Below are 20,673 nucleotides of genomic sequence, written 5' to 3'. Positions count from 1 at the left end.
CTAACTTCAGGCCCCGCCCATTCCGAGCCTTTAATGGACGGAGAGAGCGCTTCTAACTTCAGGCCCCGCCCATTCCGAGCCCTTATTGGGCAGAGAGCGAGAGAGCGAGAGTTTCTAACTTCAGGCCCCGCCCATTCCGAGCCCTTGATGGGCAGCTCTGCGATCCCGCCCGGCCCCGCCTCCTCGCTGGAATGCGAAGGGAGGGCGGTGGAATGACGCCGGAGCCCCGGGGGTCACGTGGGGGCGAAAGGAATGCAAACAATGTAGCGAATGTCCCAACTGTGCGGGGCTGCTGCTGCTGCTGCCGCCGCCGCATTTCTGGGCGCGAGGCGGAGAAAGGCGAGAAGAATGGAGAAGCAGCAGCAGCAGCAGTATTATTATTATTATCATTATTATTTCAGGGGCGCCTCCAGAAGCATTAGTATTAACAGGCGCGGGGAGAGAGCCGTGGAAGTTTCCCCTTGATCCCTCCAGGAAAAAGCCCCTTTGGAGCCAGAGAAGGTAAGGACTGGAGCGCAGGAGGGGAGGGGTGGGGCCGGGCGCCTTGCTCTTCCAAAACCCCATGTTTTTCCTTCCCTTCCTTTGCTTCGGAGCAACAAGTCCGGGAACTAGAGTGCAGGGATCTTGGGGGGAAAGTTGTTTCTTGCAGAAGAGTTTTTTCTGCAACTTTGAAGGAAGGAGAAGCGCTGCAATGGCATTGCAATGGCTCCTTCTTGAAAGTTGGGCGGAGTGGAAGGCAGTTTGGAGAAAAGACTCATCCTGGCAATGATGGAGCCGCCTTCCCTCGAGGCTTTGAAGCAAGAGCTGGGTGGCCATCTGTCAGGAGAGCTTTGGTTGTGTATTCCTGCATGGCAGAGTGCAGTTTATTTATTTACTACATTTATATGCCGCCCTTCTCACCCCAAAGGGGACTCAGAGCGGCTTACAAATTACATTCACATACAATCTATCTATCTTCTTTCTTCTATATATATAAAAGGGTAATGGAATCACGGCACCGGACAAAACAACTAAACTAAACACCCCACAACCTCAAAAATTGACAGCACAACCTCTCATCCACGCCTCTACGTTCATACAACAAAAAGAAAAGAAAAATAAAGTCCTAGCCACAGCAACGCGTGGCCGGGCACAGCTAGTACATTATATTACAGTAGAGTCTCACTTATCCAAGCTAAATGGGCCGGCAGAAGCTTGGATAAGCGAATATCTTGGATAATAAGGAGGGGTTAAGGAAAAGCCTATTAAACATCAAATTAGGTTATGATTTTACAAATTAAGCACCAAAACATCATGTTACACAACAAATTTGACAGAAAAAGTAGTTCAGTACATAGTAATGTTATGTTGTAATTACTGTATTTACGAATTTAGCATCAAAATATCACGACATATTGAAAACATTGACTACAAAAATGGCTTGGATAATCCAGAACGTTGGATAAGTGAGACTCTACTGTATTAGCATAGTACAATACTAGCATTAAATTGCTATATTGTACTCTATCATTACATTGTAATATTATTAGTAATATTACATTTAATATATAATTAATACTGTTAAATTGTATTATTATCAGTATTATATCGTTGGACTGGATGGCCCTGGGGGGGGGGGTCAATGCCAACTCTAGCCAAACTACACCTCCCAGGATTCCATAGCATTGAAGTGGTATTAGACTGCATTAATTCTGCAGTGTAGATGTTCCAGCTTACACACATGGGCAAACTTGGCCCTTCCAGGTGTTTTGGACTTCACTCCCACAATTCCTAACAGCCTACCTTTTCTGAAGTCTATTTACTGTCCTGATTTTAGAGTTTTTTAAATACTGGTTGCCAGATTTTGTTCATTTTCATGGTTTCTCCCTCTTCTGTTGAAATTGTCCACATGCTTGTGGATTTCAATGGTTTCTCTGTGTAGTCTGACATGATAGTTGTTAGAGTGTTCCAGTATTTCTGTGTTCTCAGATAATATATTCTGTCCAGGTTGGTTCCTCAAGTGCTCTGCTATGGCTGACTTCAGTGCCTTTTATGTCCCTTGATTGCATTTGGGCAATGCTGCATTTAGTGGTTCCTATGTAGCCTTGTCCACAGCTGCATGGCATACGGTATACTCCTGCAGAGATGAGAGGATCCTTCTTGTCCTTTGCTGAACGTAGCATTTGTAGTGGGTCTGTAGTCAGTTTGTAGGTTGTGTTTCTTCATTAGCTTCCTATGCGGTCAGTGGTTCCCTTGATGTATGGTAAGAACACTTTTCCTCTGGGTGGATCATAGTCTTTGCTCTTGTGAGTCACAACCTCTGAGGATGCCTGCCATAGATGTGGGCGAAACATCAGGAAAGAATGCTTCTGGAACATGGCTATACACCCCAGAAAACATACAGCAACCCAGTTTTATCTTACGTTTAATCGTCTAATTGTTTTTAATGCATCGCTATATGTTTCTTGTTTAGATTTTATGATTTGGTTTTGTATGTATGTTAGGCCATTATTATGTTGTAAACCGCTTTGATTCCCCCCCCCCCAATAAATGAATAAATCAATGGCAAAATTCAATGCCAGATGTACATTTAAAAGCCAAATCATAATTTCAAACAATAACATGTAAGTGAAAGTAAAAACCACTAAGCATAAAACATAAGCAACATTTCAACATTTGGACATAGCATTAAAACACCATAGTATTAACATTAAAATCACATGATCCAAGGCCATTCCAAATTGTCAATTGCACATAATCCCTATTTATTTTTTACACTGCATTACTTTACTGGCCAAAGGCTTGGTCTGCTGTGTAGATGTTCCACATGGGCAAACTTTGGCCCTCCAGGTGTTTTGGACTGGTAGGAATTGTGGGAGTTGAAGTCCAAAACATCTGGAGAGCCTGTTTGCCCCTGCCTTTTCTGATGGGGGAAAAAAGAATTGGTCTTAGAATTGATGAAATACAGTAACAATGATGATGATAATAATAATACACTTGTGCTTTCCGCTAACTCACCATATGGAGTTCATCCAGAAGTCTATATTATTATCATTATTATCATTGCCCTGCTTTCCTCTATTAAACAAGACTCAAAGTAGTAGGATTTTGGGAAGGTAGCTAATCCTTTCTTTGGTGCTAATGTGTTTCTAAATTGCAATTCTCCATTAATCCAAAGCGTTAACTCTTGTCGGTAACTTCAGATATTTTGCCTATCTTTTGCTCTGGGTGCTTCCCTTCTTGAGTTAAATAGGATTAACAGAAAGTAATGTTGTGTCCTGAGAATGGGCATCATGTTTGTAGAACCTTAACGTTTACACCAAAATCATATGGTGGAATGAATAGAGGGATTACATTTCCCTTCCTTTTCATTTGCTGAGAAAGATTTTAATATAACTTTACAGCAGTTGATCCAGCACAAAATTCTATAACCTTTATTCTGTACAATGGAATTCTGTATCTGTGCACATCACTTAGGCAGAAAAAATGAAATATACAGATACAGAATGGGAGATGCCTGGTTCGATAGCAGTATGTGTGAAAAAGATCTTGGAGTCCTCGGGTGGAGGAAGGTGAACATGAGTGAACAATGTGATGTAGCAGCAAAAAAAAAAAAAAAAAGATAATGGGATTTTGGCCAGCACAAATAGGAGTCTAATGTTTAGATCCAGGGAAGTCATGCTACCCCTCTATTCTGCCTTGGTCAGACCACACCTGGGATCACACACTGTCCATTTCTGGGCACTGCAATTGAAGGGAGATGTTGACAAGGTGTCCAGAGGATGGTCTGAAGAACAAGTCCTATGAGGAGAGGCTTAAAGAGCAGGGCATGTTTAATCTGCAGAAGAGAAGGCTGAGAGGAGACATGATGAGGGCCATGTATAAATATGTGAGGTGAAGTCACAGGAAAGGAAATTCCACCTGAACATTAGGAAGAACTTCCTCACTATGGGAGCTGTTCAGCAGTGGAACTCTCTGTTCTTGTGCGTGGTGAAGGCTCCTTCTTTGGAGGCTTTTAAACAGAGGCTGGATGGCCATCTGTTGAGGGTATTTTGAATGCAATTTTACTGCTTCTTGGCAGGGGGTTGGACTGGATGGCCGGTGAGGTCTCTTCCAACTCTATGAATCTATGATTCTATCATTGTTCATAAATAGTTAGTAAGGTTAATAACTGGCAAACAGGTCGTCAATAGTGCTTCATTGCTAACAGATTGGAGTTATTATCTTTTGTTGACTTATTAATTTCTGCAGTAGCAGAGATAAACCAAGAATGATTGTTTGCACTAGAGATCTCGCCTTGTTGAGCTGTTGTTTTGCAGAGCCTCCAGCCCTTTTATGTCTGGTACTTCCAATGTTTCCATATTATGAGCACATACTGAAGCTACACACAGGTTACACTGGGCCAGATGGGATATCTTTGGGGACATGTGGGAATGCATTGCATATCCTTGGTTGTTTTTACATATTGAGGTCAGTCTGGGACAACGAGTTTCTTGCTTTTTTTTCTTTTTCTTCTGGACTCTCATGAGAATTGTGCAATCCTCTGCTCCCTCCTTAAGTCTAGCGTATCAGTGACTGTATAGCAGAGGAGAAATTGATGTCATTTGGCAAATTTGCTAGCTTGAACAGTTGAGGATTGTATGAACAGAGAATGAACAACTGATAATAAAGTAGTGAAAGGGAAACAAAATCACCAAAGGTATGTATGGGCTTTACATTTTAAGACAAGGAAGTGGGCCAGACAGGTAACAAGGATATGGTTTGCTCAGTGTCTTATTGAATCATGAGGATTAGCCTATGCATACTGTATATATAGTCATGAAAAGTCATAAAGTTGGTAGAGACCACAGGGACCATCCAGTCCAAACAGATCCAGCTTCCCAAGCTGCTCCTCATAGGGCTTGGTTTCAAAACCTTTGATCATTTTGTTCATCCTTCTCTGGACATGTTCCAGCTTGTCCATATCCTCCTTGAATTGTGATGCCCAAAACTGGTGAGATTTGACCAAAGCGGGACAGGGTGAGCTCCTGCTGTTATCCCTAGTTCCTGCTAACCTAGCAGTTCGAAAACATCAAAATGTGAGTAGATAAAAGGCAAAAGAACGCTCCAAACGGTCATGCTGGCCACATGACCAGGAGGTGACAATGCAGGCTCCTTGGCTTGGAAATGGAGAAGAATACCTTCCCCAGAGCCAGAGATGAACACCGCCTCCAAAGCCATAAATGAAAGGAGAATGCTTTGCCTTTGTGTCTGTGTGTCTCATTATATTGTAAAGAAAGCATTGAATGTTTGCCTGTATCTGTTTACACTGCAATCTGCTCTGAATCCCCACAAGAAGGGAGGAATATAAATAAAGTTTATTATTATTATTATTATTATTATTATTATTATTATTATTAGTGTATACTGCAGTACTTCATATGTGCCTCCTTCAATTTCTAGGGAAAAATTTAAAATAGATTTCCTTTCAGTCAAAGCAGTGCAAGTCAGATTCATGTAACGAGCTCTTCAAATCTCTACTAACATGAATATTAGTGAAAACAAGTACTGTCTGTGAACCAGCTCCGGAAATACTTATATTGTCAATACTTTCTGCTGTAGAACTAATAGAGGATGTGACAGTATCAGAGAGAATGGGGGAAATCTGTCCTTTAATTATAGCAAGGATAAGGAACTTTCGGCCCAAGGGCTGGATACATCCTGCAGAAGGATCCACCCAGGCTGCCGGTTTCCCTTATCGCCTTGATTGGAGATAAGAGATTTTCCTTCCTCCCTCCCACGCTGCAATGAGGCTTCAAGTGGCTTGGCAGTGACATAGGATTATTATATGCTAGTCTTAGGGAGACTGGTAGGCGAATGTTTATTTCTGCAATAATTTTACACTTTATTTCTTGAACATACTTATAAGAACAGTTTCTCAATACAGAGTTAAGGTTCAATAGCCTGCTTTGGTGGTTCTTCCTGTAACTGTGGTAGCTTTTTTGAACGTTCCCTTTGTTTGGAGAAGAATACCTCCTCTATTATGCCCTGGAATAGGCATGGGCAAACTTTGGCCCTCCAGGTGTTTTGGACTTCAATTCCCACAATTTCTAACAGCCGGTAGGCTGTTAGGAATTGTGGGAGTTGAAGTCCAAAACACCTGGAGGGCCAAAGTTTGCCCATGCATGCCTTAGAATATAGCCCATCCGTCTTAAGTATACTGGAGAGAGCCTATATACCTCAAATATTTGACATTTTGCAAAAAGCAGTATAAAGTGAGGGTGAAGAACCCATGGCTTTTAATTTTTAAGGTCTGGATTTAGATTTTAGCACCAAAAGTTAAAGGCTCTCCAGTAATAAAACTATTGCACATCTGTATTAGGCTGAGATTGACTTAGCCCATCTGTATGATGCAATATTGTGTAACTTTTATCATGTCACTTTCCAAACTTACATAACTGCTTGTGTAAAAGTGAAGAGTAGTTCCATACAGACAGCTGTAAAGCTGTATATTTTAAAGAGACAAATACCAACAAAAATAGGTTTACATTATAAAAATATTTCTGAATACAAATGAATACATTTAAAATACTTTCACAGTTTGGAAAAATCGGCTAAGCCTGATTCCTGACATAAGCGTAAATACTGCATGCCACCTCCTGACTTTTTCCTATGTTTGCTAGATCATTTCCTTTTTTGCTGATTTTGTCACATCCCAAATATTGATATATAAAGAGGTATTATATTATGTTCTTTTGTTCCTTTAACCCAGGGGTCCTCAAACTTTTTAAGTGGAGGGCCGATTAATGCTCCCTCAGATTGTTGAGGGGCCGAATTATCATTTGGAAAAAAAATGAACAAATTCCTATTCTCACTGCACACGCCTTATTTGTAGAGCAAAAAAAAAAAAAACCCCAGCAACAATTACTTATTTATTTATTTACTACATTTATACCCCACATAGCATATTGTGCTATGCTAATATATTGTACATACAATATATTATATTATTAGCATAGCACAATATTAGCATTATATATTACTATATTGTACTATACCACTGTACCATAATATTATTAGTAATATTACATTTAATATATAATATATAATTAATATTATTATATTGTACAATATTATTATATTGTATTATTATTATTAGCCGTCCTGAGTCTCCTACTGGGTTATTATTAATATTATATGTATACACAATATATTATATTATTACCATATCATTCATTTACAATATTTTATTTACAATATTGATAAATGAAAGAACAATACAATATTTAAAAAATAAAAATAATTTTAACCAACATACTGTAAACTTATCAGGATTTCAGTGGGAAGTGTGGGCCTGCTTCTGGCCAATGAGATAATCAAGTAGGATTGTTGTTATTGTGTGCCTTCAAGTCATTTCAGACTTTGGGCGAGCCTAAGTCTAAAACTGAGAGCGGGGGCCAGGTAAATGGCCTTGGAGGGCTGCATCCGGCCCCCGGGCCTTAGTTTGGGGACCCCTGCTTTAACCCCTCTTGAGCAGAAGATGCTTGTGTAGACATGGTAAACAATATTGGGTTTCATCCCTTGACTGCACGAGTTTTTTGTGTCATCAAGTTTCTAGTCCTCAATGAGTAGCTAGACTAGAGACAGGGCTAAACTGAGGGGGTCTTTCCACCACATCCATATGCATGTTTTCCTAAAGAGCTTTTTTTTTGTCTTTACTGTTATCCACTGTCTCAATCTCCTTTGATGATGTAGTAATGGAATTATGTGGGGGAACTTTCTCTTAAGCAGTGGTTCTCAACCTGGGGTCTCCAGATGTTTTTGGCCTTCAACTCTCAGAAATCCTAACAGCTGGTAAACTGGCTGGGATTTCTGGGAGTTGCAGGTCAAAAACATCTGCGGACCCCAGATTGAGAACCATTGCTTTTAGGTTTAAACTGCCTGTGAGGATGCACATTTGCTTCTCTCGAGGCAGAATGTAACTCCATGGATATTTTTACCTTCTTTAGAAGATAAGACTTATTAAGCTAGACAGCTCCAAGACCTTTCCTATCAAGAATGTATTTCTTTTACTTCAATACATATTTTTGAACCAAAGTTCTGACTGCAATCCTAAACCATCCTAAGGATTAAGAAGCTTTTCCTTCTCACCACACCTAAGTTTCTGCTGATTATGGAATTTACTCCTAATACTTTGATTTATTTCGTTGGAATTGCCCCAACTGAGGGTTATTTTTGAGCCTGACAGCTCAGATTCTCCAACAAACAATGATATCTTCTAGTGCTTGCTGTTCTAGAAGTTCTAACCCTACAAGTGTTGTCTTGATCAGCAGCCTTCAGAGGTCTAAATGGCATGTCTAGAAAAGAGACCGAAAATGTGGCCTCGGTTGGTTGTTTGGGTGGTTGACTGTGTTGACACTTTGCACGTAATACCTGGCGAAGGGATGGTCCCTTGCATGGACTTGCTGTGCCTTCCAGGCCTGTCTGTCTACTTTTTGTTATTCATCAAAACAGGAGTCTGGGTTTATGGCCTTTCTGTCTGGGAAAAGATTGGAGCAGAATTCAGAAAAGTAGCCATGCTGACAGGGATATCTAGGAGGTACTAGTGACATGGCGCCTAACACAAAGGTGTCAGACAGGGGGTTTTTTTGGGGGGGGGGGGAGATTTTTCTTTTCCATGTCAGGAACGACTTGAGAAACTGCAAGTCACTTCTGGTGTGAGAGAATTGGCCGTCTGCAAGGACGTTGCCCAGGGGATGCCCAGATGCTTGATGTTTTACCATCCTTGTGGGAGGCTTCTCTCATGTCCCTGCATTGGGAGCTGGAGCTGACAGAGGGAGCTCACTTGCTCTCGCCAGATTCAAACAATTGACCTGTCAGTCAGCAGTCCTGCCAGCATGAGGGTTTAACTCATTGAGTCACTAGGGGCTCCAGGTGGGGAGGTGGCAGTGAAGGGCTGCGAGATGTATAGTAGAGTCTTGCTTATCCTACCTTTGCTTATCCAACCTTCTGTATTATCCAACACAGTCTGCCTCCCACCTGGATTCACAGTTGTTTCTCTAGGCAGCAACGTGCCATGGGCCAACACGCCCAACAACAACAACACAAGTGAAGCCATGCTCCCAAACAAGTGGCAGACTTGTTGTAAAACATGATGTTTTGGTGCTTAATTTGTAAAATCATAATGTAATTTGACGTTTAATAGGCTTTTCCTTAATCCTTCCTTATTATCCAGCATTTTCGCTTATTCAACGTTCTGCCGGCCCATTTATGTTGGATAAGTGAAACTCTACTGTACTTTGTTTTTTACCAGAACCTGAAGAGGTGACTATAGATTACCTTCACTTTCAGTCTCTCAGTGGGGGAGAATATTAGAAGAAACAGAAAGTTCAAATATTAGAAGAGATATATCTACGAGGGTTGTGGTCCCAACGTGAGATATCATAAACTGAATCACTACTTGATGTGGAAGTACAGCATGATCCCTTTATCCACAAATGGATAGTGTCACGTACCCACATTCCAACCTCCACCCATTGAAAGTGTTTGTTGTCTCTCAAGATCTTCCAGTTTGATTCTATGGTATGCTTTCAGCCCAAGAATAGCCAAAATATAGGATTTGCTATTATCCATGCTTTCAGGTATGCTTGAGAGTTGTGGAATGTATTCCCTCCAGATACAGTGTTTTACTGTATCATGTTGTCTACTGTTTTCATATTGGGATGAAGAGGCTTCTTTAAAATATTAGTTATGCATGGCATGATGCTGCTGCTGGGATAAATAGTGAACCTTGTTATTTGGAACAGTTTGCTGAACAAAGCAGCCGCTATTCGGTTGCTTTTGAAGAAACAGCCCTGGCCTTGTTTGCCCATATCAGTAGGATCCTGAGTTCCAAGAACTGTTCCAGATTCCTTGCATTCCCATTGCCAAAGGTCTGCCATTAAATATCCCTTCACATGGTCTTGTAAAGAAAAAGGAGCAAGTGGACTGTGTTTTGTGCCAAGCTGGTGCCTGCACTAGCCCACTCTATAAATGTGGTGCGTGCTTTTACTCTCTGCTAAACAAAATTGTAGCAATCCTTAGCCAATATTAGTGCTTTGTTTGCATTGTCAAAGGTAGGAATCGATAACATGGATGGGGAAAACGGTTGCATAGGTGAATTATCCAGGTACTCTGGTTGCAACAGTGATGGCTAGGCTTTGCTGTAGCAAATCATTTTTGCTTTTATAAAGACTGAAATTGATGGTCCAGATCTAGTGCTAAAATCTGAAGCAAGAGCGTGGGAAACAGCCTGTACGGATGTATGTTGAGGCTGGGATCCAAAGGATACACATGCGTCAGAGTGGATAGCGCATGCAGCTGCTGTTTTCCATTTGCTCTTTAGGCTGTTTTCATTTTTCAGCAGAAATTCTTCTCTTTAAACAGATGCTAGACAATGTAGGCTTGTACTGATAGATGAAAGCAACATTTTGCCCTCATGCATGATTATTTCATTGCCGCTTCTGTTTCTTCTTTACATTCTGTGCACAAAGTTCTCTTGCTTTTGCATTTCACTCCTTTTGTAGCCTGGTCTAAGTTCATTTGCAGGAAACATCCTTTGTTCCCAGAACGTTATATTCTTGCAGAAATTTGTGGGCAAGGAAAAGATTCAGCTGTCCAAATATGACACATTTTACAATCTCCCTCCGCACCACTTTCTTTATGCAGTCTACCATTCCTGATTCTTTTGTGCAGAAACAGTGGAGGTGTGCTATTGTACTGTTGCATGCTGTTTGCAAACACTATGTGGCCCTTGTTTTGTACCCCCTAATTTGCCAACCCAGCTTTCAGTACCTTGTGTTCCAAGAGCCTTTAAAGAGAGAAATACTAAGAAAAGCAGTAGAGCACTCTTTGAAAAATACAAAATCAAGTAATCGGGGGGGATCCAGAGAGACCAGAGTCATATGTTGATACAAGCTGCACTTTAATATAAGCAATGATAGTTTTTTTCTTTAGGAAAGGTGATGTTCATACCTAGTAATTTAAACATGGATTATGATGCACTGGTCCATCAGTGGGTATTTTAGCATTCCTAGCTTTATTTATGTCATAGCAGAGCCTGGGTTTCATTTTGAACATAGGCTTTTGTTTCTAGGTTTTGCAGCTCATCCATGGGAGTTCCCCAGTCTTTTATTTGGAATTAGCTTGAAAGCCTGCTGGTTTCGATATGACTTTGGAGAAGAAGGATCAAGCTAGTAGTTCAATTTATTGTATATTTTCTGCTGATCATTCAAGTATTGGAATGATGGATTATGACCTGTTAGAATCACAACCTAATTGGGGATTATGACCTGTTAGGACAGTGGTTCTCAACCTGTGGGTCCCCAGGTGTTTTGGCCTACAACTCCCAGAAATCCTAGCCAGTGTTTACCAGTTGTTAAGATTTCTTGGAGTTGAAGGCCAAAACATCTGAGGACCCACAGGTTGAGAACCACTGTGTTAGGATCATAACCTATTGTGTAGCAGAGTTTCAGAAGTGTTCTTTTAGTTTATTGGTAGAAGCTCACTGGGAACATAGATATCTTATATCTATTCAACGCTCTCAGCAGACAAAGATTCAAGTAGACTTCTTTAAAGTAATGTGTGTTTGTTTTACTCATAACTTCACACATTTAAATATACAGGTACATTTCTTAATCAGGTTAAACTTGAAAACATTTCAGTTTGTATCTTTAACGTATAGTCTTTAACAGTCTCTTCAAAACTATATTGCTTTGTACAGCTCTCTTTAATAACAGTTTTCTTCCAAGGAAAACTCAAGCATTGTCTTCTAGCTGCTAACATTGGCTTCTGCACTCAAACAGACTCAAGGCTCAACAGTCTTCTAATTTTTAACACTGGCTTCTGTTTTCTAACAGACTCAAGCCTCAACTGACTTTTAACTGAACGGTTCTAAACCATCACTGAACATGTCACTTGGTCTGCAGCCCCTCTCACTGCTTTAAGTATATAGAGCTGCAAACCAAAAAAGACATACGCTTCAGGAAATAAACTGACACATTGTAACACAGATAAAACATTAAATAGAGGAGGCTTGAGAAGGGTGTTACCTCCAACATCACATTTGTTGGCATCTGCTGTGTATGTGGTATAACTAGTTGATGGAAGATTTGCCCTAAATGTGAGGTTTTATGTATATATTTCTGTTTCCTATTTCTGAAGGTTCTTTTTCTCATTGATTTTTAAATAAAGACTTTACCATGATTCAGCCAAGCCTGAACATTCATAATTAGTTTGGACATTTGTAACGAATATTGTTTGTAGCCATAGGTTGTCATAGTTTAAGACAAAGGTGTCCAGCCTTTGTGACTCCAACTCCCAGAAGCCCTGGGCAGCTTGTCCAGTGGTCAGGAATTCTGGGAGCAGAAGTCCAAAAGACCTGGAGGACCAAAGGTTGAACACCACTGGTTTAGAACATAACACATGCAAAATAGTGGTAAAGAAATAAAACTGGCTGAAAATATTTCATCATATACATTCATCATACATGGAAAAGCTTCCCCTTTTCTTTGAGAAAAGAACACTGAACATGCTAAAAATTCTGGATCAATTGACCTAATGTAGAAGTCCCACATTCAGTTAATGTCTTCCATTAAAAGTTTTGTCATTGAATTCTCAGAGTCTTGCATCATTGTATAAATCAGATACAGTTGATGTAAGAACATTCTCAAGGCCGCCATCTGTATTCTTTTAAGTTAAGCTGCTTTAAGAATAACTTGCACAACACATACCTAGTAAGTTTCATCATGTACTGTATAAGAATGCATCAAATGCAGGACTTCTTGGTCTGACATTCTGCTCATTTCATTTAGTGTGTTGCTCCTGTTCTGTATGAAATCTCTCTGAAATCTCCAGACATCCAGTGCTATTCAGAAAAAAATGTTAAGAGCTTTCTGTTTGGAGAAAGCTTTTAGACCTAAGTCCTGACTAGAGTAAACCTATCAAACTAATGACACAGAATTTTTAACTTTCTGGGTTGCTGTTGATTTAGTTAGCTTACTATAGTTGGGATCAGGAATTGGGTTTAGGTCTTAATGCTTAATTTATGTTTGGGTTGATTCAATATAAAGTTTACTGGAAAGATTTAAACTTCATATATTTTCATATTCTGCATAGTTATTGTATTTTATTGTTCTTTGCTTTGCATTATATAAGAAAAGCAGAATATCAGTAAATGTAAGACGCCATATCTTGAGAAAAAAAAACTTTAAAAGAAAAAAAAGCACCTCATTATGTAGTTTGCTGTGAGTTTTCCGGGCTGTATGGCCATGTTCCAGGAGCATTTTCTCCTGATGTTTCGCCTGCATCTATTGTAGACATCCTCAGAGGTTGTGAGATATGTTGGAAACTATGCAATTGGGGTTTATATATCTGTGGAATGTCCAGGGTGGCAGAAATAACTCTTCTCTGTCTGAGGCAGGTGTGAATGTTTCAATTGGCCACCCTAATTAGTATTGAATAGACTTCCAGTTTCAAGATCTGGCTGTTTATTGCTTGGGTGAATTCTGTGTTGGGAGGTGTTAGTTGGCCCTGATTAATTCATATCTGGAATTTCTCTGTTTTTTGAGTGTTTTTTATTTACTGTCCTGATTTTAGATTTAAAAACAAATATTGATAGCCAGATTTTGTTCATTTTCATGGTTTCCTCCTTTCTGATAAAGTTGTCCACATGCTTGTGGATTTCAATGGCTTCTCTGTGTCACTTCATTAATATATTTGTGTTATGTCTTTTAGGCTCTGAAAAACAGCAAGATGGAATGTCAGAGTTTCTCCCTGTCTTTAGGAACTTTAAAAACTGTGAATTAAAGAAGAATGAGTGTGTCTGCCCTTCAAGATATGTGTCATGCCAGTTGCTTGCAAGGGACAGATTAGGACATAAAAGTGTGACAGTCCCTCCTTCAGAGATTTGCAGTCCTTTACTGAAATTGTATTAAGGGATTATGCTTTACAGCAAATTGATGTCCTCAAGAACAGCCCCAAATATCCCTGCAATTCTATGCAACAGAAGCTGGTATTTATGCTGAAACAAAACTGGATTAACCATGAGGCCAAAGACTTTTCCTGCGACTACTTACTCCGGCAACAGCAGACAGAGACTGCAGGAAATTCGGGAAGGTTTGAAACAACCTACCAAATCTTTCAGTCAGGGATTACCTGTTGGACCAGGTGGCAAAAGTTCTCTGGACACTAAAATCGTACTTGGGAAAGATAGTGCCAGGCAGCAGCAGCTGAGACCTTCTACTAAGTTTGGGCCTTACCAAAAGGCTCTGCGAGAAATCAGCGCTTCGTTGTCACCTTTTGCAAATGAGTTGGGCACCACCTCTGCAGCCATTGAAGTCAACAGGCAAATGCTACAGGAACTGGTGAATGTGGGATGCGATCAGGTAAGCATTCCTGGCTCTACTGCTATGAAAATTGACACATTTGGTGTCGGCTGTGTTAGCTAGAGGATGCTGCGAGTTATGGTCCAATGGCAGATATTTTCCAAGTTCTTGGTAGGTAACAGAACAATCTTTTCTTTGTACAGTCAGAAAAAGTGCTTGTTACAGGTAGTACTGTTATGATATCTCTTTCATACAGTATCTTGTACAGGATTATTGGGCTAATTGTCAAGTGGCATCTGCAGACATGGTATCTATTTCTCTTATCTGGAAACATTGGCCCTGTGACTAATAATTTGAGTAAGTGAGTTGCTGTGAGTTTTCCAGGCTGTATGGCCATGTTCCAGAAGCACTCTCTCCTGATGTTTCGCCCACATCTATGGCAGGCATTCTCAGAGGTTGTGAGGTCTGTTGGAAACAAGGCAAGTGGGGTTTATATATTTATGGAATGTCCAGGATAGCAGAAAGAGCTCTTGTCTGCTTGATGCAAGTGTGAATGCTGCAGTTGACCACCTTGATTAGCATTGAAAGGCCTTGCAGCTTCAAAGCCTGGCTGCTTCCTGCCTGGGGGAATCCTTTGTTGGAAGGTGTTAGCTGGCCCTGACTGTTTCCTGTCTGGAACTCCCATTTTCAGTGTGTTGTTCTTTACTTACTGGTAGTCAGATTTTGTTCATTTTCATGATTTCCTCTTTTCTGTTGAAATTGTCCTTGTCAAACTGCTCTTTTGAACAGCATACTTTAATGAGATCAAATGTGCTGTGGAATGGAAAAGCTGGCAGTGATAAGTGACCCCAATGTGCTATTCACTAGACCAAATTTTTCAAAGTCAATTCATACCACAATACAGTTATTTAAGAATACTTGATAGTGCCATCAGGGAAAATGTACATGGACAGAACAAGAAAGATTCATTTGAATATGGCAGTCAGGTCTTGATCTAGAGATGAAACTTCCATTGCAGTTTCCATTTATATTGAGTCTGGCCTGAGGAACTTCCAGTCCTCCCTGCTGCTGTATTTGGGGGTTGTACAAAACCCTCTCATCACTGTAACAACTCAGATTCATTTTAGCCATTTACTGATTCATTTGGGAAACATTTCTCTGATTTTACTGCATACAAATTTTCTGTGGTGAGGTTAGTCACCCCACCATCATTCCTTGGGGTTCACCAACATTTTGAGCAGCAGTTTGCATAGAGACAGAAAAGCCATTTGGCATACTCATGCTCACCGTCATGCCTGCATTCTGCCCTATGACAGATACTGGCTGTCCATGCTTCCAATCATTGCTTGGGTTGACATCCAGGTACAAATGAAGGGCTGGAAACACCTGAAAATGTGCTCCGGGTTGTGCAGCAAAGAGCAAAGGCTGTGATCCTGTAAATAAACTTGGAGCATTGAGAGATGCCATAGTTCCTGAATCATACAGTGACAAGATTGAGACCTGGGAGAGCAGTTACTTTGGTGAATTTGTTTGGTTGGTGAACAGATCAAGGTCTCCCAATGTAGCAGAGGGAGTGGAAGCTTCAGGGTTGGTGGAAGCACTCTGGGGGAGGAGGTAGAAAAGTTGCTGACCAAGGATTAGAAAACATTGGTCATATATCTCCAACTATTCATTACTACAGCAGGGATGGTAGTGCTTCCATGTGTGATAGAGGAATTTGAAGGAGCATCAAGTCCCAAAGAACAACAGTAGAACCTGGTACTTTCTTAGGACAGATTTCAAGCTCTAGTTGCTGATCCTTTTCTCAGAAGTTTTCAGTTCCCCTCTGCCCCAAATATTTTAATTAAATGTGTTGTTGGAGGCTTTCATGGCCGGAATCACTTTCATGGCCGGAATCACTTTCATGGCCGGAATCACATGGCTGTAAGGCCATGTTCTAGAAGCATTCTCTCCTGACGTTTCTCCCACATCTATCGCAGGCATTTTCAGAGGTTGTGAGGTATGTTCCAACTGACCTCACAACCTCTGAGGATGCCTGCCATAGATATGGGCAAAATGACAGGAGAGAATGCTTCTGGAACATGGCCATATAGCCCAGAAAACTCACAGCAACCTATTTTAATTAAAATTTGTAACGATAAAAACACACACAATAGATTATATAAAAGGGTTTTTCAGTTCCTAAGCATTTCAAAGCTTTGCCCAGTTCTCCTTTTTCTCTTTCTTCTTTTCTTCTCTTAACAGTGACAGGAGCTGCATTTTTGTCATAGTATTTTTCTTCTTGTGTTTATCCCTGGTAAATAATTCCATAGCTAGATCTGTTTGAGGGCATTGAAGGTTCTCTGGTAGTCTAGCTTCCTAAACATACTGTGCCTTGGTATTTTCAATACTCTGCATGCACTGTATTTTTTCTGGCGTCCACTGATCCAAGTTGATACACATAACTCTGGATATACAAACTTCCAGATTTCAGAGTATTCGGCACCTGATGCAAATAAAGACACCTTTATTCCACCAAGTCCATTGTAGACCCTCAACTTCACAGTCCATGCAGTACGTCTTCACTTCTTTTTGCAGGAGTTTAACCAGGTTGGCTTGGTATTGCTTGCTCTCCTCCATGTCTTTTCCCAGCATGAATTTGATTGAAAACCCCTGATCACATTCATTATGGTTTTGGCAACCATGTTAATTCTGATCTGTGGCTAGCAGTTCTTGGTCTAAGAAGTGAAGATGATGGTCCCAGACTCCTCCTGTCAGCAACCATTCACTATCTTTGTGTCATTGTGTAGTCATCTGTCTTTCACTAGTAGAATTAATGAGAATAGCCTCTGTGCCTCTATGTCCTCTCTTTCCTGCCCAAGGCTCCATAGTCCAAGGTTTTCCAGACATAGGGGTTCTTCGTAGTGTGATTGGTGTCCACATGAATCAGAAGGAAGAGGCTATGGTCTATGTTCTTAATGAGTTTCGGAAACTTGTCAGTGACATCCTAGATACCAGCATCAGGATGCCATCACACTTTTAGATTCATTTTATCCTGCAGGTAGTTCTCTCTATATCCCTGAGCAATGAATTCCCTACAATCAATGTCTTTATTTTTTATATTTATTTGATTAAAATGTCTGAAAAATAAAACTTTCCCAATGGGCTATGATGCCAAACAAGCTAGGCATTATAAGTTAAAATGGCAGAGGGTTGGGCTGGATGGTCCTTATGGTCTCATCTAACTCTATGATTTTGTGATTTTTGGTGCAGTTGGTGGGAAGTTCAGTTCATTCCCTAGCATTCAGTGTCTCATTCTGTTTGTCTCCTGTTCATGCCTCTTCAACACCATTATATCTCAGGAAGATGTAGGAAGCAATTGCTTAACTGGAGCAATTCCAGATTCCTTGTGCATGGTGTGCTCCTGACAATAACTTTATGATCCTGCTTGTTAATCAATCAGAACTTAGTTAAGAAGTCATGGGGCACCCCACGTGGTTTAAAAGGGGAGGGATCCCGATGCTTGTTATTTCATAACAGCATAACTTTTTTTAGACTACACTCTAAACTTGTTTAAAAACATCATCCCCAAACACACATTTATTTAAATTGCTGGGGACTAAGGTTTATCTTATTGAGAAGAGACATTAAGGCTATTAAGAGTTTGGTAAGTGTTGCAAATAATATGTCCCCAAAGTAGGCCTTGAACACAGCAAAAACTGAAGTGAACTAAATGGGTTTTTTTTTCAAAGTATGTTCATTTCCCAACAGCTGGATGTATCTCACAGCATAACTGTTCCTCTTTCAAAGATGATTAAAACAAATAACATGCAATGTCCTGAATTGAAAAAATAAGCTTTCAGTGTACATAGTTCCAGGACTTGTAGAACTTGTAAAAGAGGCATGGCCTTAACTCACCACAAAAATATGAAGTCAGAAATGCTGTTAGTTGTCCGCCAGCTGGTAAACAAAACTTGATGAACTTGAAAATTCAGTTTTCAGTCTTTACAAAATACACTGGCACAGGATTGCAGACATGCTTCTTGCAGCTCACTAATCCATTTGGAAACACCCCAGGCAATTAGTTGAGGAATGTTGCATGCAGTTGTAGATAGTAGCTTTTTAAATATTTTAATTGCACTGAATAGAAGCAATTGAGCAGATGATTAGATCTGTTCATCAAGCTGAAAAGGTCTGAATTCTAGTTCTCTCTCTCTCTCTCTTTCTTGGAATGAAAAAGTTGACAGGGTTGTTGCTTCCACCATAAAATGTTATGCTGATATGGATTATTGAAGAGGTGTGAATTGTCATAGTTTGGTTGTACCGGTTTCTTGGGAAAATGTGTGAGTGTATTTGAAAAGTACAGCTCTGGTTGTGTCTCCTGCAGACTTTTAGCGAAGTTCTGCAGCAAATGGCACAACAGCTGCAACTGGACTCTTTCAGCTCTGGGGCTTCCCGAATTTCTCCGAAACAATGTGCTTGTGCTATCCTATTTCTGATGTTCAAGCAGGAGTACTGATGCTTATGTAGTAAATGGCACCACCCTTGCATTCCAGTGACATTTCATCAGACTTGGCAGATTGCTGTGGGTTTTCAGGAGTCTACACACAAAATTGAAAAGACACCAAGGGGGTAGCGTTCTACCATCCCCAAGTCCTAAGTCAATGAGGACAGATTGTACTCAATAGACATGGATTAAATGTTTGTTGAATGAGGATGATGGGAAATTAAGAGCAATGGCATATGCTGAAAAAGGGCCTGTCTTGGTAAGTAGATCAGTGAGCAGATCCATATGTGTAGTCTGGGCTTTTAAAAGAAAAAATACAGTTAACCTAATGAAAATTCCCTCTTGCAAGTCAAAGCCTGCATATGCTGAAAGGGGAATGCACTCCCCCAGAATTATAATCAGTACAATCTTTGCTGTTTTTAGGAAGAGTATGAAAAAATATGAGCCCCTGGTAGCACCAGGTAAAATTGCTGAGCTGCTGAACTTGCTGATCAAAAGGTCGGCAGTTCAAATCTGGGGAGCGAGGTGTGTTCCTGCTGTTAGCCCCAGCTTCTGCCAAACCAGCAGTTCGAAAATGTGAGTAGATCGATAGGTACCGCTACAGTGGGAAGGTAACAGCGCTCCCTTCAGTCATGCTGGCCACATGATGACTGAATGTTATGATTATTTTAGTGGATCTAGATTGTTGTGGTGATAATATACTGACAGTCTGTAAAGAGTTTTATAAAACAGTTTTTAAATGAAATGAAGTTGGAATTCCCTGGGGGAGCAAATTTAATATAAGTGAACTTGAGAAATATTTAAAATAATTAAACATTAACATATCAAACAATGATTTGGAATTTTATCTGGCATACTCTATCAGTATTGGGCACCACCATTTAGGGAAGATGTTGATGAGGTGTAATATGTCCAAAAGGAAGCCACTTAGGTCATGCAGAGTCCATAAGCAAAGCTCTATGAGGAACAGTTGAGGGTGCTGGATGTGTTCTCCCTAAATAAAAGATTGAGAGGCAATGTAATAGCCAAATATCTGAAGCATTTTCTCATAGAAGACAGAACAAGCTTGTCTTGTACTTTTTCTACAGAGGGTAGGACTTGAACAAATGTATGGAAATGATTTTAAAAAGAGATGTCAACTAGACATAAAGAAGTTGATGATAAGAACTTTTCTGCAGTGGAGTTAATTATCTCAGAAAGTGGTGGATTCTCATTTATTGGAGTTTGCAAAACAAAATTTGGATGACCAGGTGCTCAGATATGTCATAGCAGAAGACGCTTGCGTTCGTGGAGGATTGGACTTCACATTCTATAGTTTTCTGTTGATACGTGAAGGCTCTTTGTCAAAGGTTTCAGTAAATCATTTGGCCATTAAACTAATTCAGCTTTGGTTCATTTTTCAGAGTTGACACCATTCTTGGAGTACTGAGTCACAGTTAACATGCACAACCGCAGTTAGTCATGGGGCTGTGCACACACAGCTTTGTGTAAATGCAGGCCCCTCAAAAGAAGGCTAATATCTTGCCAAAGAGAAGGAATGCTTGTGAAGCTATCTCTGTCTCTGGCACGCGCTTCCTAGAACAATGTAGGATTTTAATTAACTTGAAAAGCTCTCAGTAGCCAGGCGCAATCGCAGTCAGCTTGGAACTGGGTTCTGCATTCCTCTGTTTTTCCTTTGAGATGGCTCGCTCTTTCAATAAGCTCCTTCAGATGCCTGGACAATGCGTCTATGGTTGCGGGCATCTTGTTTTGCTCGCTGACTTTCTGGGCCAAATTTAGATACAAATTTCAGCATATGATTCAGAAACATGGTTCAGAAGGCCATGCGTGTCGATTTACAGAAAACAGCCATAAAGATTCCTCTCT

The 20,673-nt window shown here is 40.4% G+C and overlaps 1 protein-coding gene across 1 annotated transcript in view; it reads left to right on the top strand.

Moving 5' to 3' along the window:
* The first annotated feature begins 212 nt into the window (after window positions 1-212).
* The window catches only part of lats2 (large tumor suppressor kinase 2), a 67,634-nt gene continuing 47,173 nt past the window's right edge, over window positions 213-20,673 (top strand). Inside the window, exons 1-2 of the mRNA XM_003219251.4 lie at window positions 213-501; window positions 13,732-14,381. Of these exons, the coding sequence (XP_003219299.1) occupies window positions 14,040-14,381 (342 nt within the window). The 5' untranslated portion in view covers window positions 213-501; window positions 13,732-14,039. The remainder of the gene's footprint in view (window positions 502-13,731; window positions 14,382-20,673) is intronic.

This window comes from Anolis carolinensis, chromosome 3 (assembly GCF_035594765.1).
Source record: "Anolis carolinensis isolate JA03-04 chromosome 3, rAnoCar3.1.pri, whole genome shotgun sequence".
In the NCBI taxonomy this organism is placed as follows: Eukaryota; Metazoa; Chordata; class Lepidosauria; order Squamata; family Dactyloidae; genus Anolis; species Anolis carolinensis.
Note: the sequence above shows the minus strand (reverse complement) of the source record. Positions and strands in the feature narration are given on the sequence as shown.